Raw genomic sequence first — 22500 nt, forward strand, 5'->3', positions numbered from 1 at the left:
AGTACATTTACTCCACCCGTACATTTACTCCATTAGTACACTTACTCCATCAGTACATTTATTCCATCAGTACATTTACTCCACCAGTACATTTACTCCATCAGTACATTTACTCCACCAGTACATTTACTCCATCTGTACATTTACTCCACAGTGTTTGTGGAAGGCAGCAAATACTTTTCCTGCATTTGAATTAAACTTCAATATAATTTTTCAAATCTGTAAAATCTCAAACATTACTAATAATTTTAATGGTAATGATCGTGATCAGTTCCACAATACTACAGTAGCTAGTAACTTCTACTCTACTGACAGTCTCTCTCTCACACACACACACACACACTTACCCTAAAACACAGGTGACTCAGTAGGTGTAGAGAGCAGCCCATCTCCACAAAAATATACACATACAGTATATTCAGCTCTCCCTCATGTGTGTACTCTGACTGCAACTTTACAACACTGTACGTGTGTCTGTGTGTCAGTGTGTGTCTGTGTGTGTGTGTCTGTGTGTGTCTGTGTGTGGTTCCAATAAGACACCTGATGCTCTATTACAGAAGGTGAGCAGCTAATGAAGGTTCAACTTACACACTACAAATAAAACATTTATAAACCTCTAAAGTGCGTGTGTGTGTCTGTGTAAGTGTGTGAACATGTGTGTATGTGTGTAAGTGTGTGAACATGTGTGTATGTGTGTGAACATGTGTGTATGTATGTGTAAGTGTATGAACATGTGTGTATGTGTGTGTGAACATGTGTGTATGTGTGTGTATGTGTGTGAACATGTGTGTATGTATGTGTTAAATTTCTCTCGTACTAAATATTTTTAAAAAGTGACTAAAATGGAATGTTGTTCTTACTCACCAATTTTCTCCTCAGCTTTTCGTTTCCACTGCGTGAGTCCCGGCTTTCTGAATGGGCGGAGTCATACTCAGACACGCCCAGATGACCATCAACAGAAATACTCTTTCTTAGATATGCAGCTCGTCTGTGTAATTGGGAAAATGGCGACTGTGAATGTGGACGGGGCGTCACATCTGATCCCACCTGGTGTTCTTCACCTTCATTATCATCTTCTAACTGCCATGCATAATCTGAAACACACACACACACACACACACACACACACAGAGCTAACATTCTTAATGATGCTTCATTCTGTGTATTGAGTGTTTATGGTTGATGTTTGTAATGAATGTGTGCGGGGTTGGTGTGTGTGTGTGTTTGGTGTGTATTGAATGTGTATTTTTGATGTGTGTTTGATTGTGTATTCAAATTCAAATTTTATTTGTCACACACATACAGAGTACTGTTGGTGTATGTATTGAATGTGTGTGTTTGATGTCTGTGTTTGATGTGTGTATTGAATGTGTGTGTTTGATGTGTGTGTATTGAATGTGTGTATTGAATGTGTGTATTGAATGAGTATTGAATGAGTGTATTGAGTGTATTGAATGTGTTGAATTGAGTGTAATGAGTGTATTGAATGTGTGTGTTTGATGTGTGTGTATTGAATGTGTGTATTGAATGTGTGTATTGAATGAGTCCCGATGATTGAATGATTGAATGTGTGTGTTTGGAGTGTGTCTTATATGTGTATTTGATGTGTGTATTAAATGTGTGTTTGGTGTGAGAACTGAATGCGTGTTTGGTGTGTATTGAATGTGTGTGATTTGAATGTGTGTTTGATGTGTGTATTAAATGTGTGTGTTTGGTGTGTGTATTGAATGCATGCGCTTGGTGTGTGTATTTGTGTGACACACCACACATGGATTTTCCCTTCCAAGATTGCGGCACAGCAGTAGCACACAGCGGCCACTCCGGATTCAATATGGTGCTATTTATATTTTTTAAGGTTTTATTTACGTTTTTTAGCCTGACTATCACTATTACATAAACACCAGAGACAGCGGTGTTCATGTGTACAACCGTCAGAAGCTAATAAAATACAGAAATGATGCATTTGATGTGCTGGAAAGGCTTCGGGACCTTGGCTTGCTGCGGAGAGACCAGGCCTCAAGTCCTCTGCGTCGCCTGATGTCAGAGACAAGGAGAGACGACTCTGAAAGCGGTGCTCAAGGAAGCAGAAGTGTGTCCATGCTAGGCTAAAAACAAACCCTAGGCTAAAAACAAACCCTAACCGGCCGGCTCTCCCGTCCATTCTACTTTCCAATGTTTGCTCCCTGGACAATAATCTGGACTACATCCGACTCAAACGCACTACACAGTGAGAGTTTAGAAACTGCAGCATCTTTGTTTTCACAGAGACGTGGCTCAGATACAGAGTTCCGGACACCATCATCTTGTTTTGCGCCGACAGAAATGCAGCTCTGTGCGGTAAGACTCGCGGTGGTGGTGTGTGTGTTTACATCAACACAGGATGGTGTAAGAACTCTACGCTTGTTTCTAGTTACTGTTCATCGTCAGTAGAGTTTGTGACTGTTAGATGCAGGCCATTTTATTTACCACGTGAATTCACCATGGTTTTCATTATCAGAGTGTTCATTCATTACCGAGGCGTTCCCAGGACAGCCGAGAGACATAGTCCCTCCAGCGTGTCCTAGGTCTTCCCCGGGGCCTCCTCCCGGTTGGACATGCCCGGAACACCTCCCCAGGGAGGCGTCCAGGAGGCATCCGGAACAGATGCCCGAGCCACCTCAGCTGACTCCTCTCGATGTGGAGGAGCAGCGGCTCTACTCTGAGCTCCTCCCGAATGACCGAACTCCTCACTCTCTAAGGGAGCGCCCAGCCACCCTGCGGAGGAAACTCATTTCGGCCGCCTGTAACCGGGATCTTGTCCTTTCGGTCATGACCCAAAGCTCATGACCATAGGTGAGGGTAGGAACGTAGATCAACTGGTAAATAGAGAGCTTCGCCTTGCGGCTCAGCTCAAACCATACTCCCTCCGGCCCCCGACTGCACCTAGAAATCCTGTCCATATAAATAATGAACAGGACCGGTGACAAAGGGCAGCCCTGCCGGAGTCCAACATGCACCGGGAACAAGTCTGACTTACTGCCGGCAATGCAAACCAAACTCCTGCTCCGGTCATATAGGGACCGGACAGCCCTTAGCAGAGGGCCCCGGACCCCATACTCCCAGAGCACCCCCCACAGATCACCACGAGGGACACAGTCGAATGCCTTCTCCAGATCCACAAAGCACATGTGGACTGGTTGGGCAAACTCCCATGAACCCTCCAGCAACCTGGTGAGGGTATAGAGATGGTCCAGTGTTCCACGACCGGGACGAAACCCGCATTGTTCCTCCTGAATCCGAGGTTCGACTATCGGCCGAATTCTCCTCTCCAGTACCCTGGCATAGACTTTTCCGGGGAGGCTGAGGAGTGTGATCCCCCTGTAGTTGGAACACACCCTCCGGTCCCCCTTCGTAAACAGAGGGACCACCACCCCAGTCTGCCAGTCCAGAGGCACTGTCCCCAGCCGCCCTGCGATGTTGCAGAGGCGTGTCAACCAAGACAGCCCCACAACATCCAGAGACTTGAGGTACTCAGGGCGGATCTCAGGAGCTTCTCAACCACCTCAGTGACCTCAGCTTGGGGGATCGACGAGTCCTCAACTGAGCCCTCTGCCTCTGCTTCCTCAGTGGAAGACATGTCGGTGTGGTTGAGGAGATCCTTGAAGTACTCTTTCCACCGTCCGAGAATGTCCCCAGTCGAAGTCAGCAGATTCCCGCTCCCACTGTAAACAGTGTGAGCAGGGCACTGCTTCCCCCTCCTGAGGCGCCGGACGGTTTGCCAGAATTTCTTCGAGGCCAACCAATAGTCCTTCTCCATGGCCTCACCGAACTCCTCCCAGACCTGAGTTTTTGCCTCTGCAACCACCCGGGCTGAAGCTCGCTTGGCCCTCCGGTACCTATCAGCTGCCTCCGGAGTCCCCCGAGCCAACCAGGCTCGATAGGACTCCTTCTTCAGCTTGACGGCATCCCTTACTTCCGGGGTCCACCACCGGGTTCGGGGATTGCCGCCACGACAGGCACCAGAGACCTTACGGTCACAGTTCAGCGCGGCCGTGTCGACAATGGAGGTGGAGAACATGGTCCACTCAGACTCAATGTCTCCAACCTCCCTTGGGATCTGGTTGAAGCTCTGCCGGAGGTGGGAGTTGAAGATCTCTCTGACCGGAGACTCTGCCAAACGTTCCCAGCGGACCCTCACAGTCCAACTTCCTCCCCGGCCATCGGATCCAACTAACCACCAGGTGGTGATCAGTTGACAGCTCTGCCCCTCTCTTTACCCGAGAGTCCAAGACATACGGCCGGATACAGAAATGTCATGGATGTGCATCGGATGGTATCCAGTGGTAACAGATAGATTATTGTATTAAATGCAGTGTGTATGTACAGTCCAGTGTTGAACTGTTGAAGTTAAAGTGCAGTGTGTATGTATAGTCCAGTGTGTATAAATGCAGTGTGTCTGTATAGTCCAGTGTGTATAAATGCAGTGTGTGTGTGTAGTCCAGTGTTGAACTGTTGAAGTTAAAGTGCAGTGTGTGGCATAGAATATTGTGGAAGTATGCTGTAGGGTGTATTAGTTATGCCTGTTCATTAGTCTGATCCCTCATTCTGCTAGTGCGGGATCGGATGCTGCGGCGACATCTTCCTGAGGGCAGCAGAGAGAGCAGTCTGTGGGACGGGTGGCTGGAGTCACTGATGATCCTCGAGGCTTTCCTTATACACCGCCTGGTGTAGATGTCCTGGAGGGAGGGAAGCTCACCTCCAACAATGTGGCTGGCAGTTCGCATTACCCTATTCAGAGCTTTACTGTTGCCAGCGGTGCTGTTTCCAAACCAGGCAGTGATGCAGCCTGTCAGGATGCTCTCTGTAGTGCAGGTGTAGAATGATCTGAGGATGCTGGGGCTCATTCCAAACTTCCTCAGCCGTCTCAGGAAGAAGAGGCATGTACACGAGTGGGCTGAGGACACAGCCCTGAGGAGCACCAATGTTGAGGGTCAGCGGGGATGAAGTGTTGTTGCCCATTCTTACCACCTGACTTCTGCCTGTCAGGAAGTCCAGAATCCAGCTGAGATCTGTTTAGTCCCAGAGTCTGGAGCTTTGCAACAAGTGTGGCAGGCACTATGGTGTTAAATGCTGAGCTGTAGCCCACAAACAGCATTCTTGTTTTCCAGGTGGGAGAGAGCAGTGTGTAGGGTGAAAGCAATAGCATCGTCTGTGGAACGGTTGCTACGATATGCAAATTGTAGCGGATCCAGTGAGGCAGGCAGCACAGAGCAGATGTAATCTCTGATAAGTTTCTCAAAACACTTGCTGAAGATGGGTGTGAGAGCAACGGGCCTCCAGTCATGTAAGCATGTGATTCTGTTTTTCTTTGGTATGGGCACAATGGTGGATTTTTTGAAGCACGATGGAACCACAGACAGACAACACAAACGTTTCTGACACGTATCGTGCAGAGCCCCGCCCCCATCTCGGCTACTCAGACCACATATCTGTTATGCTAATTGCAGCATACAGACCACTCGTCAGACTCTAAACCAGTTCTAAAGCAGGTGAAAGCCACCTCTGGTCTTCAGGACTGCTTTGAGTGCACTGACTGAAACATCTTCAGGGAGGCTGCAACCAACGGCGACTTCATCAACTTGGAGGAGTACACATCATCAGTGACCAGTTACTGTACATTGGCATGTGCATTGATGACGTGACCGTCTCCAAGACTATCACCACACGCTCCAACAAGAAGCCGTGGTTGACTGCTAAAGTGTGTGCGCTGCTGAGGACTAGAGACCTAGCCTTCAGAACAGGGGACAGGGTGGCCCTAAGAACAGCAAGGGCCAAACTGTCCTGAGCCATCAGAGAGGCAAAGCACGCACATGCCCAGACAATCCACAGCCACTACCAGGACAGCGGAGACACCCGGCTCATGTGGCAGGGCATAGAGGCCATCACGAACTACAAGACAGCTTCACCTGCCTGTAATAGTGATGCCTCCCTCCCAGTTGGGCTGAATGACTTCTACGCTCGGTTTGAGGTGCAGAACAACGTAGCGGAAAGAAAGACCATCCCTTCCCCCAACAATCAGGTACTCTGTCTATCCACGCCCAATGAGAGGAGAGCTCTATGCAGAGTTAACCCACGGAAGGCTGCGGGACCAGGCAACATTCTTGGCAGGGTGCTCAGGGAATGTTCTTGTTTCTAGTTACTGCTCATCGCTAGTGGAGTTTGTGACTGTTAAATGCAGGCCATTTTATTTACCACGGGAATTCACCACGGTTTTCATCGTCAGAGTTTACATGTGTGTGTTTTGTGTGTGTATTGAATGCGTCTGTTTGGTGTGTGTATTGAAAGCCTGTGTTTCGGTGTGTGTATTGAATGTGTGTGCTTTGTGTGTGTGTTGAATGTGTGTGTTTTGTGTGTGTATTGAATGTGTGTGTTTGGTGTGTTTATTAAAAGCGTGTGTTTGATGGGTGTATTGAACGCATGTGTTTGGTGTGTGTATTGAATGTGTGTGTTTTATGTGTGTAATAAATGTGTGTGTTTGGTGTGTGTATTGAATGTGTGTGTATTGAATGTGTGTGTTTGGTGTGGGAAACAAATATCTGTGTTTCACTCACACACTCTGGTGCTGGTGACAGTAGTTGCTTAGCAACCAACATGGGGAAAATTATGGGGACTTAGTTCTTTAAGCAAAAGGAAAATATCATGAGGTGCTTAACTCAGAGAGAGAGAGAGAGAGAGAGAGAGAGAGAGAGAGAATAAAACTGCTGTGATAAAAAAAACTAATGATGCAACGAGATATAAATAAATAGTAAATAATTTAATAATTCTGCAGATTTAAATGCTTATTTGATTTTGATGTGACTCATGATGAATAATACAATGTGTTATAGCAAGAATGCATGAATATGTTTATACACCAACAGAATGAACATGCAGAACTCTGCTAATGAATTCTAACTAACACCCACTGTGACCTTCTCTCTATAGACATGATGGTGGATGGAGTCTGTCAGCAGCTGGGCTCAGAGGGTCTGATTACATGATACATGATACCCCTCTCTCTCATCGATCTCAGGGGCAAGAGTCAGTAAGGGAAACAACAAGGACCACTGATTTAAAATAAAATATTAATAAAACACTGCTGACCAAACAGCAGCTCAGAAGGAGTGCAGCATGTGTGATCTTCAGCATGTCTATCCTATAACACACCTTTTGTAGAGTATCCTGGCCAAAAATGTCATTGAATTGTTCCACCATGGCCACGGACCACAAGCACCTCAGGCTGTGTATTGACTTTAAAGAGACACAACTTTAGTGGCCCGGTGTTCAACCTCTTAGCCCCTCGTTAACACATAGCCACAAACACCAGACATGCAGTCACGGCTATAGACCAAGTATAGGCCAAAGAGTAGTATACCAGGGGCAGTGGATTGCTAGAGAGAGAGATTAAATGAAATGCATCTTAAGTTGATAAATTCTGGATTATATTTCATCAGCATAAAACCAGCATCTTTGCAAACGTAATTATATTTTTTCTGTCCTGATGCTGCTCTAGAAATCTGTGTTAACTGCTAGCAAAGTTAAAAATAAAATGTATATTATAAAAAAGCTTAGCCATTATATCCACCACTACACAGTTTAACTTTTTTTCCTCTTCTTCTTTATTAAGATGAAGCCCTTTTTAGGGATTTTCCTAATTTGTAGGTGTATCTTACCCATCAGTGGCTCTGAAAGGGTTCTCACATGCTGGCATTTTCATTGATATTTCCATAGCCATCCAAACAAACTGCCTGCATTCACTGTCCTGTAGCTGTACCTCAGGTGAGTTGCCCCCAGAAGAGAGAGACTATTAATGAATCGTTAAAGGTACAACCCCCTGGAAGCCATACATGCCTGACCTTACACTAGTCTCAAGAAGACTGAGCCTCAGGACTAACCAAAAGAACTACTAAAGATAGCCACACATTGTGGTCTGATGCCAAATGTGGTGAGAGTAATAAAAATGTGTAATGACAATGCAGTACCTGCAGGGGGCAATGTGCAGGCACTGAAGTGGGTGGGGCTAGATGACAATTGGGAGCAGGGCTCACTTCCACCATCCAGCTGAGAGGTCTGATTCACTCGGCCCACAATGGGAGATTGAGGGATGCTGGGTAACGTTCTAGACTTGGCCAGCAGGGGTCTCTGAAGACGACGCTCTAATAACCTGCAAAAAATAAAATAAAAAATGTATCACTTTATCCACTGGGCAATGCACATTTTTGAAAACATACCTAAATAAAATCCATTAGTCAAAGATTAAGCACAATACCCAAAACACCAAAATAGTGCTGCATGGCAACTATGAATTGTTTAATAAAGAAGAAAGTGTAATCTAAAAAATGTAACAACAAAATATATTGATTATTGGGAAAAGCAGGGGAGGGTCAGGGGGTCGGGGGTCGGGGGAGTGGGCAGAGGCATGAGGAGTCCCCAGTTTAATATACACTACATAGTGATATCAATTACACATACTCTCTACTGTATTATCTATTGAAACACTTCAGACACACAGCAAATCATTTTTTGACGTGTGCGTGTGTGTGTCTGCATGTCTGTGTGTGTGTTACACTTTCCCTTTCATATACATGCACAAATTCAACAACAAACGCACATATAACACTTATTCACAAACACTCAGTTTGCCATATGAGTGTCTTGTACACACACAGACACACACTGTATTGTACCTGGCCTCAGCTGCACTACAGCAGTAGCTTCCACTGCGGCGTCCGTCTCTCCAATTAATCAGCTTCCCAAAACTCGCCATTATGTGTGTGTGTGTGTGTGTTTGTGTTTGTGTGTGAGAAAGAGAGAGAGAGAGAGAGAGAGAGAGAGAGAGAATGAGTGTGCATGTATGTGTAACAATGTCCTCCGTGTGTCAGGCTGTGAATGTTTTCTTCCAGCAGTCCACAATTCACCTGAGTATCATTCTCTCTCTCTCTCTCTCTCTCTCTCTCTCTCTCTCTCTCTCTCTCGCTCTCTCTCTCTCTCTTTCTCAGCCTGCAGCATAAATAGAGCGAGAGGAGTTGTCTGCATCACGCATACACATACACGTTCGTATACACACACACACACAAATATACACGATAATGCCAAAAATAGCAATGTTAGTAACTGCCTGAACACTCACCCCCGCAAAGTGAGAGAGAGAGAGTAAGAGAGCAAGAGAGAGCTCCTCTAAGTTCACATAGATAATGATAAAAGACAGCACAGTTGCCAGATCCCCTCACCGCTAAATCCACCCACATAAAATAAGGAAAACTGAAGAAAGGAACATTAGAGAGCAAAAGGGACCTTCTCGTCATTATTACTTCATTCACTCTCTCTCTCACTCACTTTCTGTAGGGATGAAACTGAACGCATATCTGGGACATTCATTCTTCTGAATACTTAAATTACATTCAGTAAGTCCTCATTTTTAAATTTAATATTTTATATAAATTTTAATATAAATATTATATAAAAATTAAAATTTAATATTTTATATAAATTTTAATATAAATATTATATAAAACTATATATAGTTTTAAATGCCCTCAGATTCCCACATACTGTAGAGCCTTATGACCAGCTGTGAGTGCACTGTATAAGCCATCAATAAGATGAAGAGATGTAACATGCTTTATATTCACAGAGATGTACCACTCATGATCATGTGATCTTCCTGGAGAACACAACATGGCACTGCAAGAAATCAACTAACTACATTATATGGCCAAAAGTTTGTGCACCCCTGACAATCACACCATTATGTCCTTCCAGATGAATTCCCTTTGCTGTTGTAATGAGCTCCACTCTTCTGTGAAGGTTTTCTCCTAGATGTTGGATTGTGTCTGTGGGGGTTTGTGTTCATTCAGCTACAAGAGCATTAGTGAGATCAGATACTGATGGTGTAAGAGTGAGGAGGTCTGGAGTACAGTCGGAGTTCCAGTTCATCCCCGAGGTGTTTGTTCAGTGTAACTGAGTCAGAGTCAGGGCTCTGTGCAGGACACTCGAGTTCTTCACTCTTCATGGATCTGCTTTGTGCACAGGGACATTGTCATGCTGGAACAGGGCTTGGACTCTTAATTTCAGTGATATAATACTGTAATGTAACAACACAGAGACATTCTGCACAACTGTGTGCTTCAGTGTTTGTGGTCACACTTTGGGAAAGAAGCACATATTAGTGTGATGGTCAGAGATACACATAGAGAAATAAGAATATGCAAGAATCGTTTATCCTCATAAAGAGTATAAACAACTCAGTGACAAAATCACATATAGAGCTTTACATGAATGCTTTTCTTTCTACGGTCTATTTTGTCAGACAGCATAGCTCTCTGGTAGACGTGTTGTGTGTTTACTCAGCCCACACAACATGACAGCTTTAATAAGGGACAGCTTTAAGGGTTATTCCAAGCATCTCACAAACTGATTAATTCACTTTGGCTGTTTATTCAGAAATGATGCTGACTAACTGTGACCCTGCATAACAGGATTATTATTATTATTATAGTAAAAATTAAATGACACAAGTGTAGAGGTATATAACAGCTAGCAGCAACAAATCATTCAACTTTTTACAGAATGAGTTTATGACATGTTTAATGAAGGATCACATCCATGAAACTACTATCTGAAATTAACTATTTCTTTGAGTCACTTAGATAATGATGTTAGCATTAAAGCCAAGAATAATCACTCAGGAAACAAGTGACACAGACAACAAAGGCAAAGACACAAGCCTCTACACCAATCCATCTCTTACACAAGTTTTTGGTTTGGCTTATGGATCTTCATCGTTCACCTATCAGACCATGGTCAATATACCCCAGAGAACAGTCCACAGGGTCTGTCATGAGCCATTAAGTACATCATTCTCCATATTGCAAGTACATACTAGTACAGGGCATGAACTCACTTTAGCCACTGATTCCATTTTACCTTTTCCTCCATCTGTCTGAGTCTGATACAAACATCTTTCCCTCCATATGGAAATGATGATGTGGGTAGATGATGATGGTTTAGATTTAAGGAACAGAAAAGCTACTTGTGGAAGGATCTGTCGAGGAGTAAAACTCCTGTCAACTTCTTAAAATGCCTTGCTCAGTGATGGAGATTTATCAATTTAGATTTTTGAAATCAAATGTGCCATAGAGGGGGGCACGGTGGCTTAGTGGTTAGCACGTTTGCCTCACACCTCCAGGGTTGGGGGTTCGATTCCCGCCTCTGCCTTGTGTGTGTGGAGTATGCATGTTCTCCCCGTGCCTCGGGGGTTTCCTCCAGGTACTCCGGTTTCCTCCCCCGGTCCAAAGACATGCATGGTAGGTTGATTGGCATCTCTGGAAAAATTGTCCGTAGTGTGTGATTGTGTGAGTGAATGAGTGTGTGTGTGCCCTGTGATGGGTTGGCACTCCATCCATGGTGTATCCTGCCTTAATGCCCAATGACGCCTGAGATAGGCACAGGCTCCCCGTCACCCGAGAATAGTTCAGATAAGCAGTAGAAAATGAATGAATGAATGAATGAATGAATGAAATGTGCCATAATTCCAGCAACAGTGTGAATATTTCTGAACAGTGGTGCTCAAAAATGGAAGAAGAACCACAGACGTCTCTGATTTCATGGATCTTTTTAAAAGGGTTGATTGACACTGTTGGCAGTACTAACTTTCACACCTCTGCTTCATGAAGACCCAGACAATAAAAGCTGTTAACTCCTCACTGGCTAGGGGAAATTTTGATAGTTAATAGAAGAGCAAGAACCTTCTATGGGTTTACCCAGCTGCTTCTGTATGGTCAAAGCCTGTTCAAGTCTCAATACTATAGCTCAATTACTCACTGAATATAAAGATGAAAGTAAAGAAGCAAAACACTAAACATACTCTACATTCACACTATCACACAACAATGCAACATTTCCTCTGCATGTGCTTGACACATTTTTACAGGAAAGCAGTTTAAATAATTCATTTCAACCACAAGACAGTGTTTCTTCAGATTATAATATACTGTATATGAGCTAAATATTATGAAATTCATTCATTCATTCACTCATCTTCTACCGCTTATCTGAACTACCTCGGGTCACGGGGAGCCTGTGCCTATCTCAGGCGTCATTGGGCATCAATGCAGGATACACCCTGGATGGAGTGCCAACCCATCACAGGGCACACACACACACACTCTCATTCACTCACACAACCACACACTACAGACAATTTTCCAGAGATGCCAATCAACCTACTATGGATGTCTTTGGACCGGGGGGAGGAAACCGGAGTACCCGGAGGAAACCCCCGAGGCACGGGGAATCGAACCCCCAACCCTGGAGTTGTGAGGCAAACGTGCTAACCACTAAGCCACCGTGCCTCCTGTTATGAAATTATCAAGCTTAAATAATTAAAAATAAGGTACAATAAACTAGTATGAAAATGTTATACAAAGGTACGTAATCATTAAGTATGGCAAACTTTCAGCTTGTCCATTGTGTGAGCTGCAGGATGTTAGTTATTCTTCCTCCGTCATTAGCATTAATTCTACTTGTGATAAGTGTATTTTAATTAGCTCTCTGATCGAGGTGTATTCTGGGATCCAGGACGCCGTACATAGCAGGTAATATTAGGGTCTTAGGCAAGCATAGATACTCAAAGCAAGATTTCCACGTAGGAGCTAATGATATATGCCTTCATCAGTCAGAGGTTATTAAGAGTAATATTGTAGAGGTGTGTAAATTAGCAAATTCGATGTCCGATGCTGTAGTATGCTCTGGCCCCATCCCAATGTGGTATAGCGATGTAGCTGACAGCAGGTTATGGTCACTGACCTGCTGGATGTCCAGGTGGTGCTCTGTAAACAATGTGGGAGTTAGAGATAATTGGAGTATTTTTGAGGGCAAGGCTGGCCTGTTAGGATGGGAAGGTGTCCATCATTCCACTAGGGAAGGTGCTGCTCTCATTTCTTGCAGCATAGCACATAGTATAAAAATAGGGCCAGGGAGCAGACAAGCAGGCTAATCCAACAGTCTGCTAGCTGCATTAAATCGTCACCCATTAAATCGTTCACAACATTTAGACTGTGTCTGTTTCCCGAGCTAAACAAAAAACTATAAAGACTCAGAAAATTAGTTTATTAACCTTATTAGTATAAAATTAGATCATAGGTAATGCACAGCCAGCAACTTTGATCTGGAGCTAGGACTGTTAAATATAAGATCTCTTGCATAATAATCCCTTCTGACTAATGAATTGATTACTGATCAGAAGTTTAGTGTTCTGTGTTTAAAAAATAAGTCTACTGAGTCAGTTCCTCTAATTGTTATTTACAGACCTCCTGGACCATATTCTGAATAAAACTGTGAAGTTGCAAATTTAATTTCAAACCTAGTTGTTTCTTTAGACAAAGCAGTAATTGTTGGAGTCTTTAATATTCATTTTGATAAGTTATAAGATCCTCTGAGAACAGAAGGTGTTTCCATCTTAGCTTCAGTAGGGTTTAACCAGAACGTAATAGGACCCACTAATAATGGAGGTCTTACTCTTGATCTCGTTCTAACTCTCAGGTTAAATATAGAAAATATAGTCACAGTGATTCAATCAGAAGCTATCTCTGACCACTATCTCATTTTGTTTAAATTGCACTTCGGACACGATATTTGTGACTTGCCATGTCACTATGTTAAATGTACATTTACATCCACTACTGCAGAGAGATTTACCAACAGTCTCCCAGAATTATCATCCATTATTGGATCACCATCTGACCCCTACACACTTCCACACTTGAACTATGTCATCTGGACCAACAACCTTTTCACTCTTGATTCTCCTCAGATCCTGCCTCAACTCATCCTTTCTAATTTTTCCTATTTCTTGCTCTACAATATTCCCTCCTTCTTTCCCTCTCATTTTCCTCATTTATCAGCTAGTCAAAATACTTCCATCTTCTCTGCACACTCTCCTGTCAGCACCTTTCCATCTCTATCTTTAATCACCATTATCTGTTATACATCCTTCCCATCTCTATCTCTCTGTCTCGCTAATCTGTACAAGTCCTTCTCACTTTCCCTCGTGTCGAACCTGTCATACAACTCATCATATACTTACTGTTTTGTTTTTGTCACGTCGCTTCTTCAATTCAATTCAATTCAAATTTATTTGTAAAGGGCTTTTAACTTTGACATTGTCTCAAAGCAGCTTTACAGAACATAAACATCAGGTTAAAATAAAGAATAAAATAAAGAAGAATATAATACAAAAATTCAAAATTAATATAAGATTATATTTAGATATTTTGATTTAGTCTGAGGTGACTGAGGCAACAGTGGCAAGGAAAAACTCCCTTAGATGGTAAAGGAAGAAACCTTGAGAGGAACCAGACTCAAAGCAGAACCCATCCTCATATGGGTGACACTGGAGGGTGTGATTATAAATATACAGTCTGATAAATGTTGTATTGTTGAGGAGGTTGTTGTCCTCAATCCTGGAGGCTCTGGTACCTTCTCCCTGAAAGAAGCAGGATTAACTGGAGGTTTGATAGATGTGAGCTATCATCAGCGATGCAGATAGCTCTGCTAGTTAGGCGGGTGTGGAAGATGTCCATAAGGGAGAGCACCACTGGAGCAGTCGGCTCACCTGGCACCTGTGGTTGGTCTTATTGTTGTTGGTGATGAGGCCCACTACAGTTGTGTCATCTGCAAACTTGACGATATGGTTGGTACTGTAGCTGGGTACATAATCATGGGTCAGCATGGTGAAGAGAAACGGGCTGAGCACGCACCCTTTGGTGCCCCTGTGCTTAGCAAGGTGAGCTTAGAGGTTTTTCTGCCGACCCGTACATTCTGTGGTCCCTCTGATAAAAAGTCCAGTACCCAGTTACAGAGAAAGGAGTTAAGTCCCAAGTGTCTCAGTTTGCTTATTATCTCCTGGGAGATGATTGTGTTAAATGCTGAACTAAAATCCAAGAACAGAATTCGCACATAGAAGTCTTTGGTGTCCAGGTGTGTAATATCCGTGGACCTGTTAGCTCTCTATGCAAACTAGAAGGGGTTGTGGGTCCGAGGAAGAATGGATTTTATGTGCGGCATGGCAAGTCACTCAAAGCACTTAATAATGATGGGGGTTAGTGTAATGGGCCAGTAGTTGATGTGGCTGGATAGGTGCGGCTTTTTTGCAACGGGAATTATTGTGGTGGCCTTGAAACACTTTGGGGATGACTGTTTGACTCAGCAAGATGTCAGTGGTTCTTTAGCACAGTCCTTTAGAATCCAACCAGGTATGTTGTTTGGTCCAGCTGCCTTGTATGGGTTGATCCTCAGGGGGATGGAGGATGTATTCCACGCTGACTGGGGTCAGGCTTATATATCTCTCTTGTGGGAGAGGTGTGATCATCTGTGCCTGTGTGTTGTTTTGAGTCTCAATCACCCATAGAATTCGTTGAGGCAGTTAACCAGAGATATGTCACTGTGACAGGTCTGTGGTGGTGGTTTATAATTTCTTAGCATTTGGATGCCTTGCCAGAGGCTCTGTGTGTCACTGCTGTTGTTGAAAATTGCTGTATTGTTGTTTGTTTTTTGACAATTTCATGGGACAAGTCCAGGAATACTCTCCATCACCTCTTCTAACTCACAGCCTACTTGTGAAACATAACCACTGACCACATTCAACAGCACCCTTTCAATTTCTAACTTTAAACCGATGACCCTGTCTCGTTTTACCTCTAAATCATTCCTCACAATCACTCCTGCCCCATTTCTCTTCCTATCCACACCATAATAAAACAGTTTGTATCCCCCTCCAATACTACATACCATCTCCCCTTCCCCCTGGTCTCCTGCACACACAGTATATCTACCTTCCTTCTCTCCATCATGTCCACCAGCTTTCTAACTTTTCCCTGTCATTGTATACACATTAAGAGTCCTTATTCTCAGACTTGTACTCCTGTCTTTCCTCTTCTCTCTCTACCTACGAACCTTCTCCCTCCTCTTCTGTGGCCATGATAGTTTGACATTTAGATTCTAGTATAACAACAACATCAGGCATCAGTTGCTGCTAAACTAAAATACACATGACCATGGCTCCAACACACACACACACACACACACACACACACACACACACACACACCTTTTCCAAATTGATTTCCATTCAAAAATGACATTCAGAAGCTTTGAACCTACGACAGATTTCAATAAGGATTAATAATAAAAGACTTACAGCACTTCCTCTGCTCCTGCACTTAGCCTCTTGACTTGACTTGACTTGACTAGTGTAAGTATAAAGAATAACAAAGTGTGTTTCTAACTTCCTTTTGTACCTGTACCACACATGGTTATGTGTGTTGATTGTGATCTGTTGTTTCTGTAAGTTAAATAAATAAATAAATAAATAAATTCCTGTTATTAATGATTGTTTAACTCAGTATGTAGGCTCTCAAATCATTACAGAATCTCTGTATAGAGTTTCATGTTAAAGAGAATAAAAGCATTGCAGTCCGTGTGAGGGTTCAGGTAATCATGGAGTAAGAGTCAAAAGTGTTCTTGCTAAGAGAAATCATTTTGGCTTCAGTGGTTTATCACAACACACCTCTTGTAAAGAACCAGAAATGTGCAAAGGTACCAACATATGCAGGGTTTCTCTTCCCAAAAAGACCACATATTAACTATAGAAGAAAACAGATATGCTAGTAACCCTGCAGTTCTGAGAAACATGAGAAACACTAGCTATTGTCGTATTACACCAGCTTTACTGGGTTTCTGTATTCTGAATTCTGATTGGTCCGAAGGTGTTGATTAATTCTCTCTTACAGCAGCTCAGGCAGTAAGGCAGCTGCAAATCACAGTTTTATGATTATTAATGCACTTGTTTTAATATGTTATTATTTCTGTAGTAACACCTCATTTACAGAGACATGTTGTAAACAGAGTGATCAATGATCTGTAAAGAAGCATTTATTTACATTTATGGAAGGAGTCTCCAGTGTAAGCTCCAGTGTAAAATTATTTCCATAAGTCAATAAATTAAAAGCACAATCAGCAATGAAGAGTCTGTCTAGTGACTTACTTACACTCTCTCTCTCTCTCTCTCACACACACACACATATACACACACACTTGTGTATACCTGCTAACATTTCCGTATGTTTGAATCAGAGGTGAGTCAGAGTAGAAAGGAACATATTTCAGTAACGCTGTTCATCAGATGAATAACACCTTCAATCTAAAGCTGCACAATTTTTTCGCACACTTCCCATACTTTCCACTTACTCCATGTAATGTCTGCATACTTTGACTCAGAGTTTGTGTCCCCAAACACACACACACATTCTGGACTAAAAGATCATTTTTGGAAATTGATATCTGTATGTATCAGCATTTTTTTAGAAAGACAGGTGAGACACTATAGGTAGAGACCAGGTGTGGTCACATTATGCATCAATAACACTCCTTTTGTAAAATTAAAGTAACAAAAATATTAAAACTCAAAAGAAAGATGTTTACTTGACTGTATCTCCACTCCCACTGTGTTATTTGAAACTCTTTATGCTCCACCAACAGTTTGCCTGTCATAATATGCACATCCGTTTCATTTATAGACCATATCAGACCTCATTTAGCAGATCACAACATATTAAACTACACTGATTTGTTTTTGATTTTTCCTCAAAATCTCTAAATTTACAGTCAAATATCTAGAGCTAGATGGTCTTAGAGCTAGATTTTCCAGATGTGCTGCATTCATAGAATCATACATGTTCATCCATTTATTGAATTGTGGCATTAAATATTTTCTCAGCAGTGCATACTATTTTTTATTATATAACTGCCCCACATAGTGAAAAGCCTTGGTTACTGAGAATTTCTATGTAATTTAAAGCAATTGGACAGTAAAATCCCTTCTCAGTTTTCCCATGAGCTTTTACACTCAGTATGTGTAAACCCACTCGTTTGGGTGTGGTCTGGGTGAAGTGTGGGTGTTGTGTGCGTGTAGCTTGTGGGTAGTGTGGGTGTGGTCTGGGTGTAGTGTGAGGATCGTCTGGGTGTAGTGTGGGTGTAGTGTGGGGATAGTCTGGGTGTAGTGTGGGTGTAGTGTGGGTGTGGTCTGGGTATAGTGCGAGGTAGTGTGGGTGTAGTGTGGGGGTAGTATGGGTGTTGTCTGGGTGTAGGTTGGGGGACATGTGGGTGTGGTCTGGGTGTAGTGTGGAGGTAGTATGGGTGTGGTCTGGGTGTAGTGTGGGTGTGGTCTGGGTATAGTGTGGTGTAGTGTGGGTGTGGTCTGGGTGAAGTGTGGGTGTAGGGTGGGGGTAGTGTGGGTGTTGTCTGGGTGTAGTGTGGGTCTGGTCTGGGTGTAGTTTGGGTGTGGTCTGTGTGTAGTGTGGGTGTGGTCTGGGTGTAATGTGGGTGTAGTGTAGGTGTGGTCTGGGTGTAGTGTGGGTGTTGTCTGGGTGTAGTGTGGGGGTAGTGTGGGTGTGGTCTGGGTATAGTGCGGGGTGGTGTGGTGTGGGGGTAGTGTGGATGTGGTCTAGGTGTAGTGTGGGTGTGGTCTGGGTGTAGTGTGGGTGTGGTCTGCGTGAAGTGTGGGTGTAGTGTGGGTGTAGTTTGGGGGTAGTGTGGGTGTGGTCTGGGTATAGTTCGGGGTAGTGTGGGTGTGGTCTGGGTGTAGTGTGGGTGTAGTATAGGTGTGGGCTGGATGAAGTGTGGGTGTAGTGTGGGTGTGGTCTGGGTGTAGTGTGGGTGTACTTTGAGGGAAGTGTGGGTGTCATCTGGGTGTAGTGTGGAGGTAGTATGGGTGTGGTCTGGGTGTAGTGTGGGGGTAGTGTGGGTGTAGTGTAGGTGTGGTCTGGGTGTAGTGTGGGGGTAGTGTGGGTGTGGTCTGGGTGTAGTATGGGTGTTGTCTGGGTGTAGTGTGGGTGTAGTTTGGGGGAAGTGTGGGTGTAGTGTGGAGGTAGTATGGGTGTGGTCTGGGTGTAGTGTATGTGTGGTCTGGGTATAGTGTGGGGTAGTGTAGGTGTGGTGTGGGGGTAGTGTGGGTGTGGTGTGGGTGTAGTGTGGGGGTAGTGTGAGTGTGGTCTGGGTATAGTGCAGGGTAGTGTGGGTGTGGTCTGGGTATAGTGCAGGGTAGTGTGGGTGTGGTCTGGGTGTAGTGTAGGTGTGGTCTGGGTGAAGTGTGGGTGTAGTGTGGGTGTAGTTTGGGGGTAGTGTGGGTGTGGTCTGGGTATAGTGCGGGGTAGTGTGGGTGTGGTCTGGGTGTAGTGTGGGTGTAGTATAGGTGAGGGCTGGATGTAGTGTGGGTGTGGTCTGGGTGTAGTGTGGGTGTAGTTTGGGGAAGTGAGGGTGTGGTCTGGTGTAGTGTGGGGTAGTATGGGTGTGGTCTGTGTGTAGTGTGGGGATGTTCTGGGTGTAGTGTGGGGGTAGTGTGGGTGTAGTTTGGGGGTAGTATGGGTGTGGTCTGGGTGTAGTGTGGGGAAAGTATGGATGTTGTCTGGGTGTAGTGTGGGTGTAGTTTGGGGGAAGTGTGGGTGTAGTGTGGAGGTAGTATGGGTATGGTCTGGGTGTAGTGTGGGTGTGGTCTGGGTGTTGTTTGGGGTTATGTGGGTGTGGTGTAGGTGTAATGTGGATGTAGTGTGGGTGTGGTCTGGGTGTAGTGTGGGTGTGGTCTGGTGTAGTGTGGGTATGGTGTGTGTGTAGCTTGGGGGTATTGTGGGTGTGGTCTGGGTATAGTTCGGGGTAGTGCGGGTGTGGTGTGTGGGTAGTGTGGGTGTAGTGTGGGTGTGGTCTGGGTGTAGTGTGGGTGTAGTCTGGGTGTGGTCTGGGTGTAGTGTGGGGTTGTATGGGTGTGGTCTGGGTGTAGTGTGGGTGTGCTCTGGGTATAGTGCAGGGTAGTGTGGGTGTGGTGTGGGTGTGGTCTGGGTATAGTGTGGAGGTAGTATGGGTGTGGTCTGGGTGTAGTGTGGGGGTAGTGTGGGTGTAGTGTAGGTGTGGTCTGGGTGTAGTGTGGGGGTAGTGTGGGTGTGGTCTGGGTGTAGTATGGGTGTTATCTGGGTGTAGTGTGGGTGTAGTTTGGGGGAAGTGTGGGTGTAGTGTGGAGGTAGTATGGGTGTGGTCTGGGTGTAGTGTATGTGTGGTCTGGGTATAGTGTGGGGTAGTGTAGGTGTGGTGTGGGGGTAGTGTGGGTGTGGTGTGGGTGTAGTGTGGGGGTAGTGTGAGTGTGGTCTGGGTATAGTGCAGGGTAGTGTGGGTGTGGTCTGGGTATAGTGCAGGGTAGTGTGGGTGTGGTCTGGGTGTAGTGTAGGTGTGGTCTGGGTGAAGTGTGGGTGTAGTGTGGGTGTAGTTTGGGGGTAGTGTGGGTGTGGTCTGGGTATAGTGCGGGGTAGTGTGGGTGTGGTCTGGGTGTAGTGTGGGTGTAGTATAGGTGAGGGCTGGATGTAGTGTGGGTGTGGTCTGGGTGTAGTGTGGGTGTAGTTTGGGGAAGTGAGGGTGTGGTCTGGTGTAGTGTGGGGTAGTATGGGTGTGGTCTGTGTGTAGTGTGGGGATGTTCTGGGTGTAGTGTGGGGGTAGTGTGGGTGTAGTTTGGGGGTAGTATGGGTGTGGTCTGGGTGTAGTGTGGGGAAAGTATGGATGTTGTCTGGGTGTAGTGTGGGTGTAGTTTGGGGGAAGTGTGGGTGTAGTGTGGAGGTAGTATGGGTATGGTCTGGGTGTAGTGTGGGTGTGGTCTGGGTGTTGTTTGGGGTTATGTGGGTGTGGTGTAGGTGTAATGTGGATGTAGTGTGGGTGTGGTCTGGGTGTAGTGTGGGTGTGGTCTGGTGTAGTGTGGGTATGGTGTGTGTGTAGCTTGGGGGTATTGTGGGTGTGGTCTGGGTATAGTTCGGGGTAGTGCGGGTGTGGTGTGTGGGTAGTGTGGGTGTAGTGTGGGTGTGGTCTGGGTGTAGTGTGGGTGTAGTCTGGGTGTGGTGTGGGGTTGTATGGGTGTGGTCTGGGTGTAGTGTGGGTGTGCTCTGGGTATAGTGCAGGGTAGTGTGGGTGTGGTGTGGGTGTGGTCTGGGTATAGTGCGGGGTAGTGTGGGTGTGGTGTGGGTGTAGTGTGGGTGTGGTCTGGGTATAGTGCACGGTAGTGTGGGTGTGGTGTGTGGGTAGTGTGGGTGTGGTCTGGGTGTAGTGTGGGTGTGGTGTGAGTGTAGAGTGGGGGTAGTGTGAGTGAGGTCTGGGTATAGTGCAGGGTAGTGTGGGTGTGGTCTAGGTGTAGTGTGGGTGTGGAGTGGGTGTAGCGTGGGGGTAGTGTAATTAAGTCTATATTAATTCTTAAAATAAGATTTTGTGTTAATTGTAAATGAATAATAATGAGAAGCACGACATACTCTATGAATTCATCCATTTCCTGTGGATCGCTAATCATGCTACATCACTCCTGATGTCCTGTAGAGAGGGAGAAAGACAGATAGAGTAAAAGACAGAAAAGGTGGATTATTATTATTTTTGACTGATCAACATGACAGTAAATATACTCTAAAACCTTTAGTAAAAATAATTAATTCTATTCTGTTTTCAGGAAAAACATAATCCCGTAATCATCGTGCAGCGTGTTAGATCTGAGAATGCTAATCCCAACACACACTCACAATAAGCACACATTATTCATTCCTCTTTTCCTTCTTTGTCTCTCTTCCATCCCTTCATCACTTTCAGTACAGGAAGTATAATTGTTTCAGGAAACACACACCTACATCTATATATAGTGTGTTATCTATCACAGAAATTATTATTTATTCTCTCTGGCTTCCAGTTTTTCAGTGTGTGTATCCTGCTAAATGTAGTTAATCAAAGCAAGTGCTTCAGTCACTGTCTGTCTCTCTAACTGTCTGTCTCTCTAACTGTCTGTCTCTCTAACTGTCTGTCTCTCTAACTGTCTGTCTCTCTCACTGTCTGCCTCTCTAACTGTCTGTCTCTCTCACTGTCTGTCTCTCTAACTGTCTGTCTCTCTCACTGTCTGTCTCTCTAAGTGTCTGTCTCTCTCACTGTCTGTCTCTCTAACTGTGTGCCACTGTCTCTCTCACTGTCTATCTCTCTAATTGTCTGTCTCTCTAACTGTCTGTCTCTCTAACTGTCTGTCTCTCTCACTGTCTGTCTCTCTAACTGTCTATCTCTCTAACTGTCTGTCTCTCTCACTGTCTGTCTCTCTAACTGTCTGTCTCTCTCACTGTCTGTCTCTCTTACTGTCTGTCTCTCTCACTGTGTGCCACTGTCTCTCTCACTGTCTGTCTCTCTCACTGTCTGTCTCTCTCATGGTATGTCTCTCTAACTGTGTGCCACTGTCTCTCTTTTTCACCCGTCTTTCCATTTCCTTTCTCATACATGTATAGACTTGACTTCCCTCTGGCTGCACTCTGGCACACTGAGGTTTTGTAAACTTGATTAACACTGAATTAATGAGTAAGACTACTGCCACACCTGGACAGGTGTTACTGAGAGAGACAGATAGATGGAAATATATAGAACAAAAAAGTA

The 22500-nt window shown here is 44.6% G+C and overlaps 1 protein-coding gene across 3 annotated transcripts in view; it reads right to left on the reverse strand.

The window, feature by feature from the left end:
* The window catches only part of LOC132845456 (ankyrin-repeat and fibronectin type III domain-containing 1), a 76733-nt gene that overhangs the window by 52162 nt on the left and 2071 nt on the right, over positions 1–22500 (reverse strand). For 2 of the 3 annotated variants that reach the window (XM_060869432.1, XM_060869431.1), the window contains exons 2-4: positions 21354–21411; positions 8001–8182; positions 865–1094 (exon numbers count right to left, since the gene is read on the reverse strand). In XM_060869432.1, the coding sequence (XP_060725415.1) occupies positions 865–1094; positions 8001–8182; positions 21354–21391 (450 nt within the window). In that variant the 5' untranslated portion in view covers positions 21392–21411. Of the gene's footprint in view, positions 1–864; positions 1095–8000; positions 8183–8705; positions 8758–21353; positions 21412–22500 lie in introns of those variants that run through there. The other variant, XM_060869433.1, reaches the window with a different exon arrangement.

Source organism: Tachysurus vachellii, chromosome 5 (assembly GCF_030014155.1).
Source record: "Tachysurus vachellii isolate PV-2020 chromosome 5, HZAU_Pvac_v1, whole genome shotgun sequence".
NCBI lineage: Eukaryota > Metazoa > Chordata > Actinopteri > Siluriformes > Bagridae > Tachysurus > Tachysurus vachellii.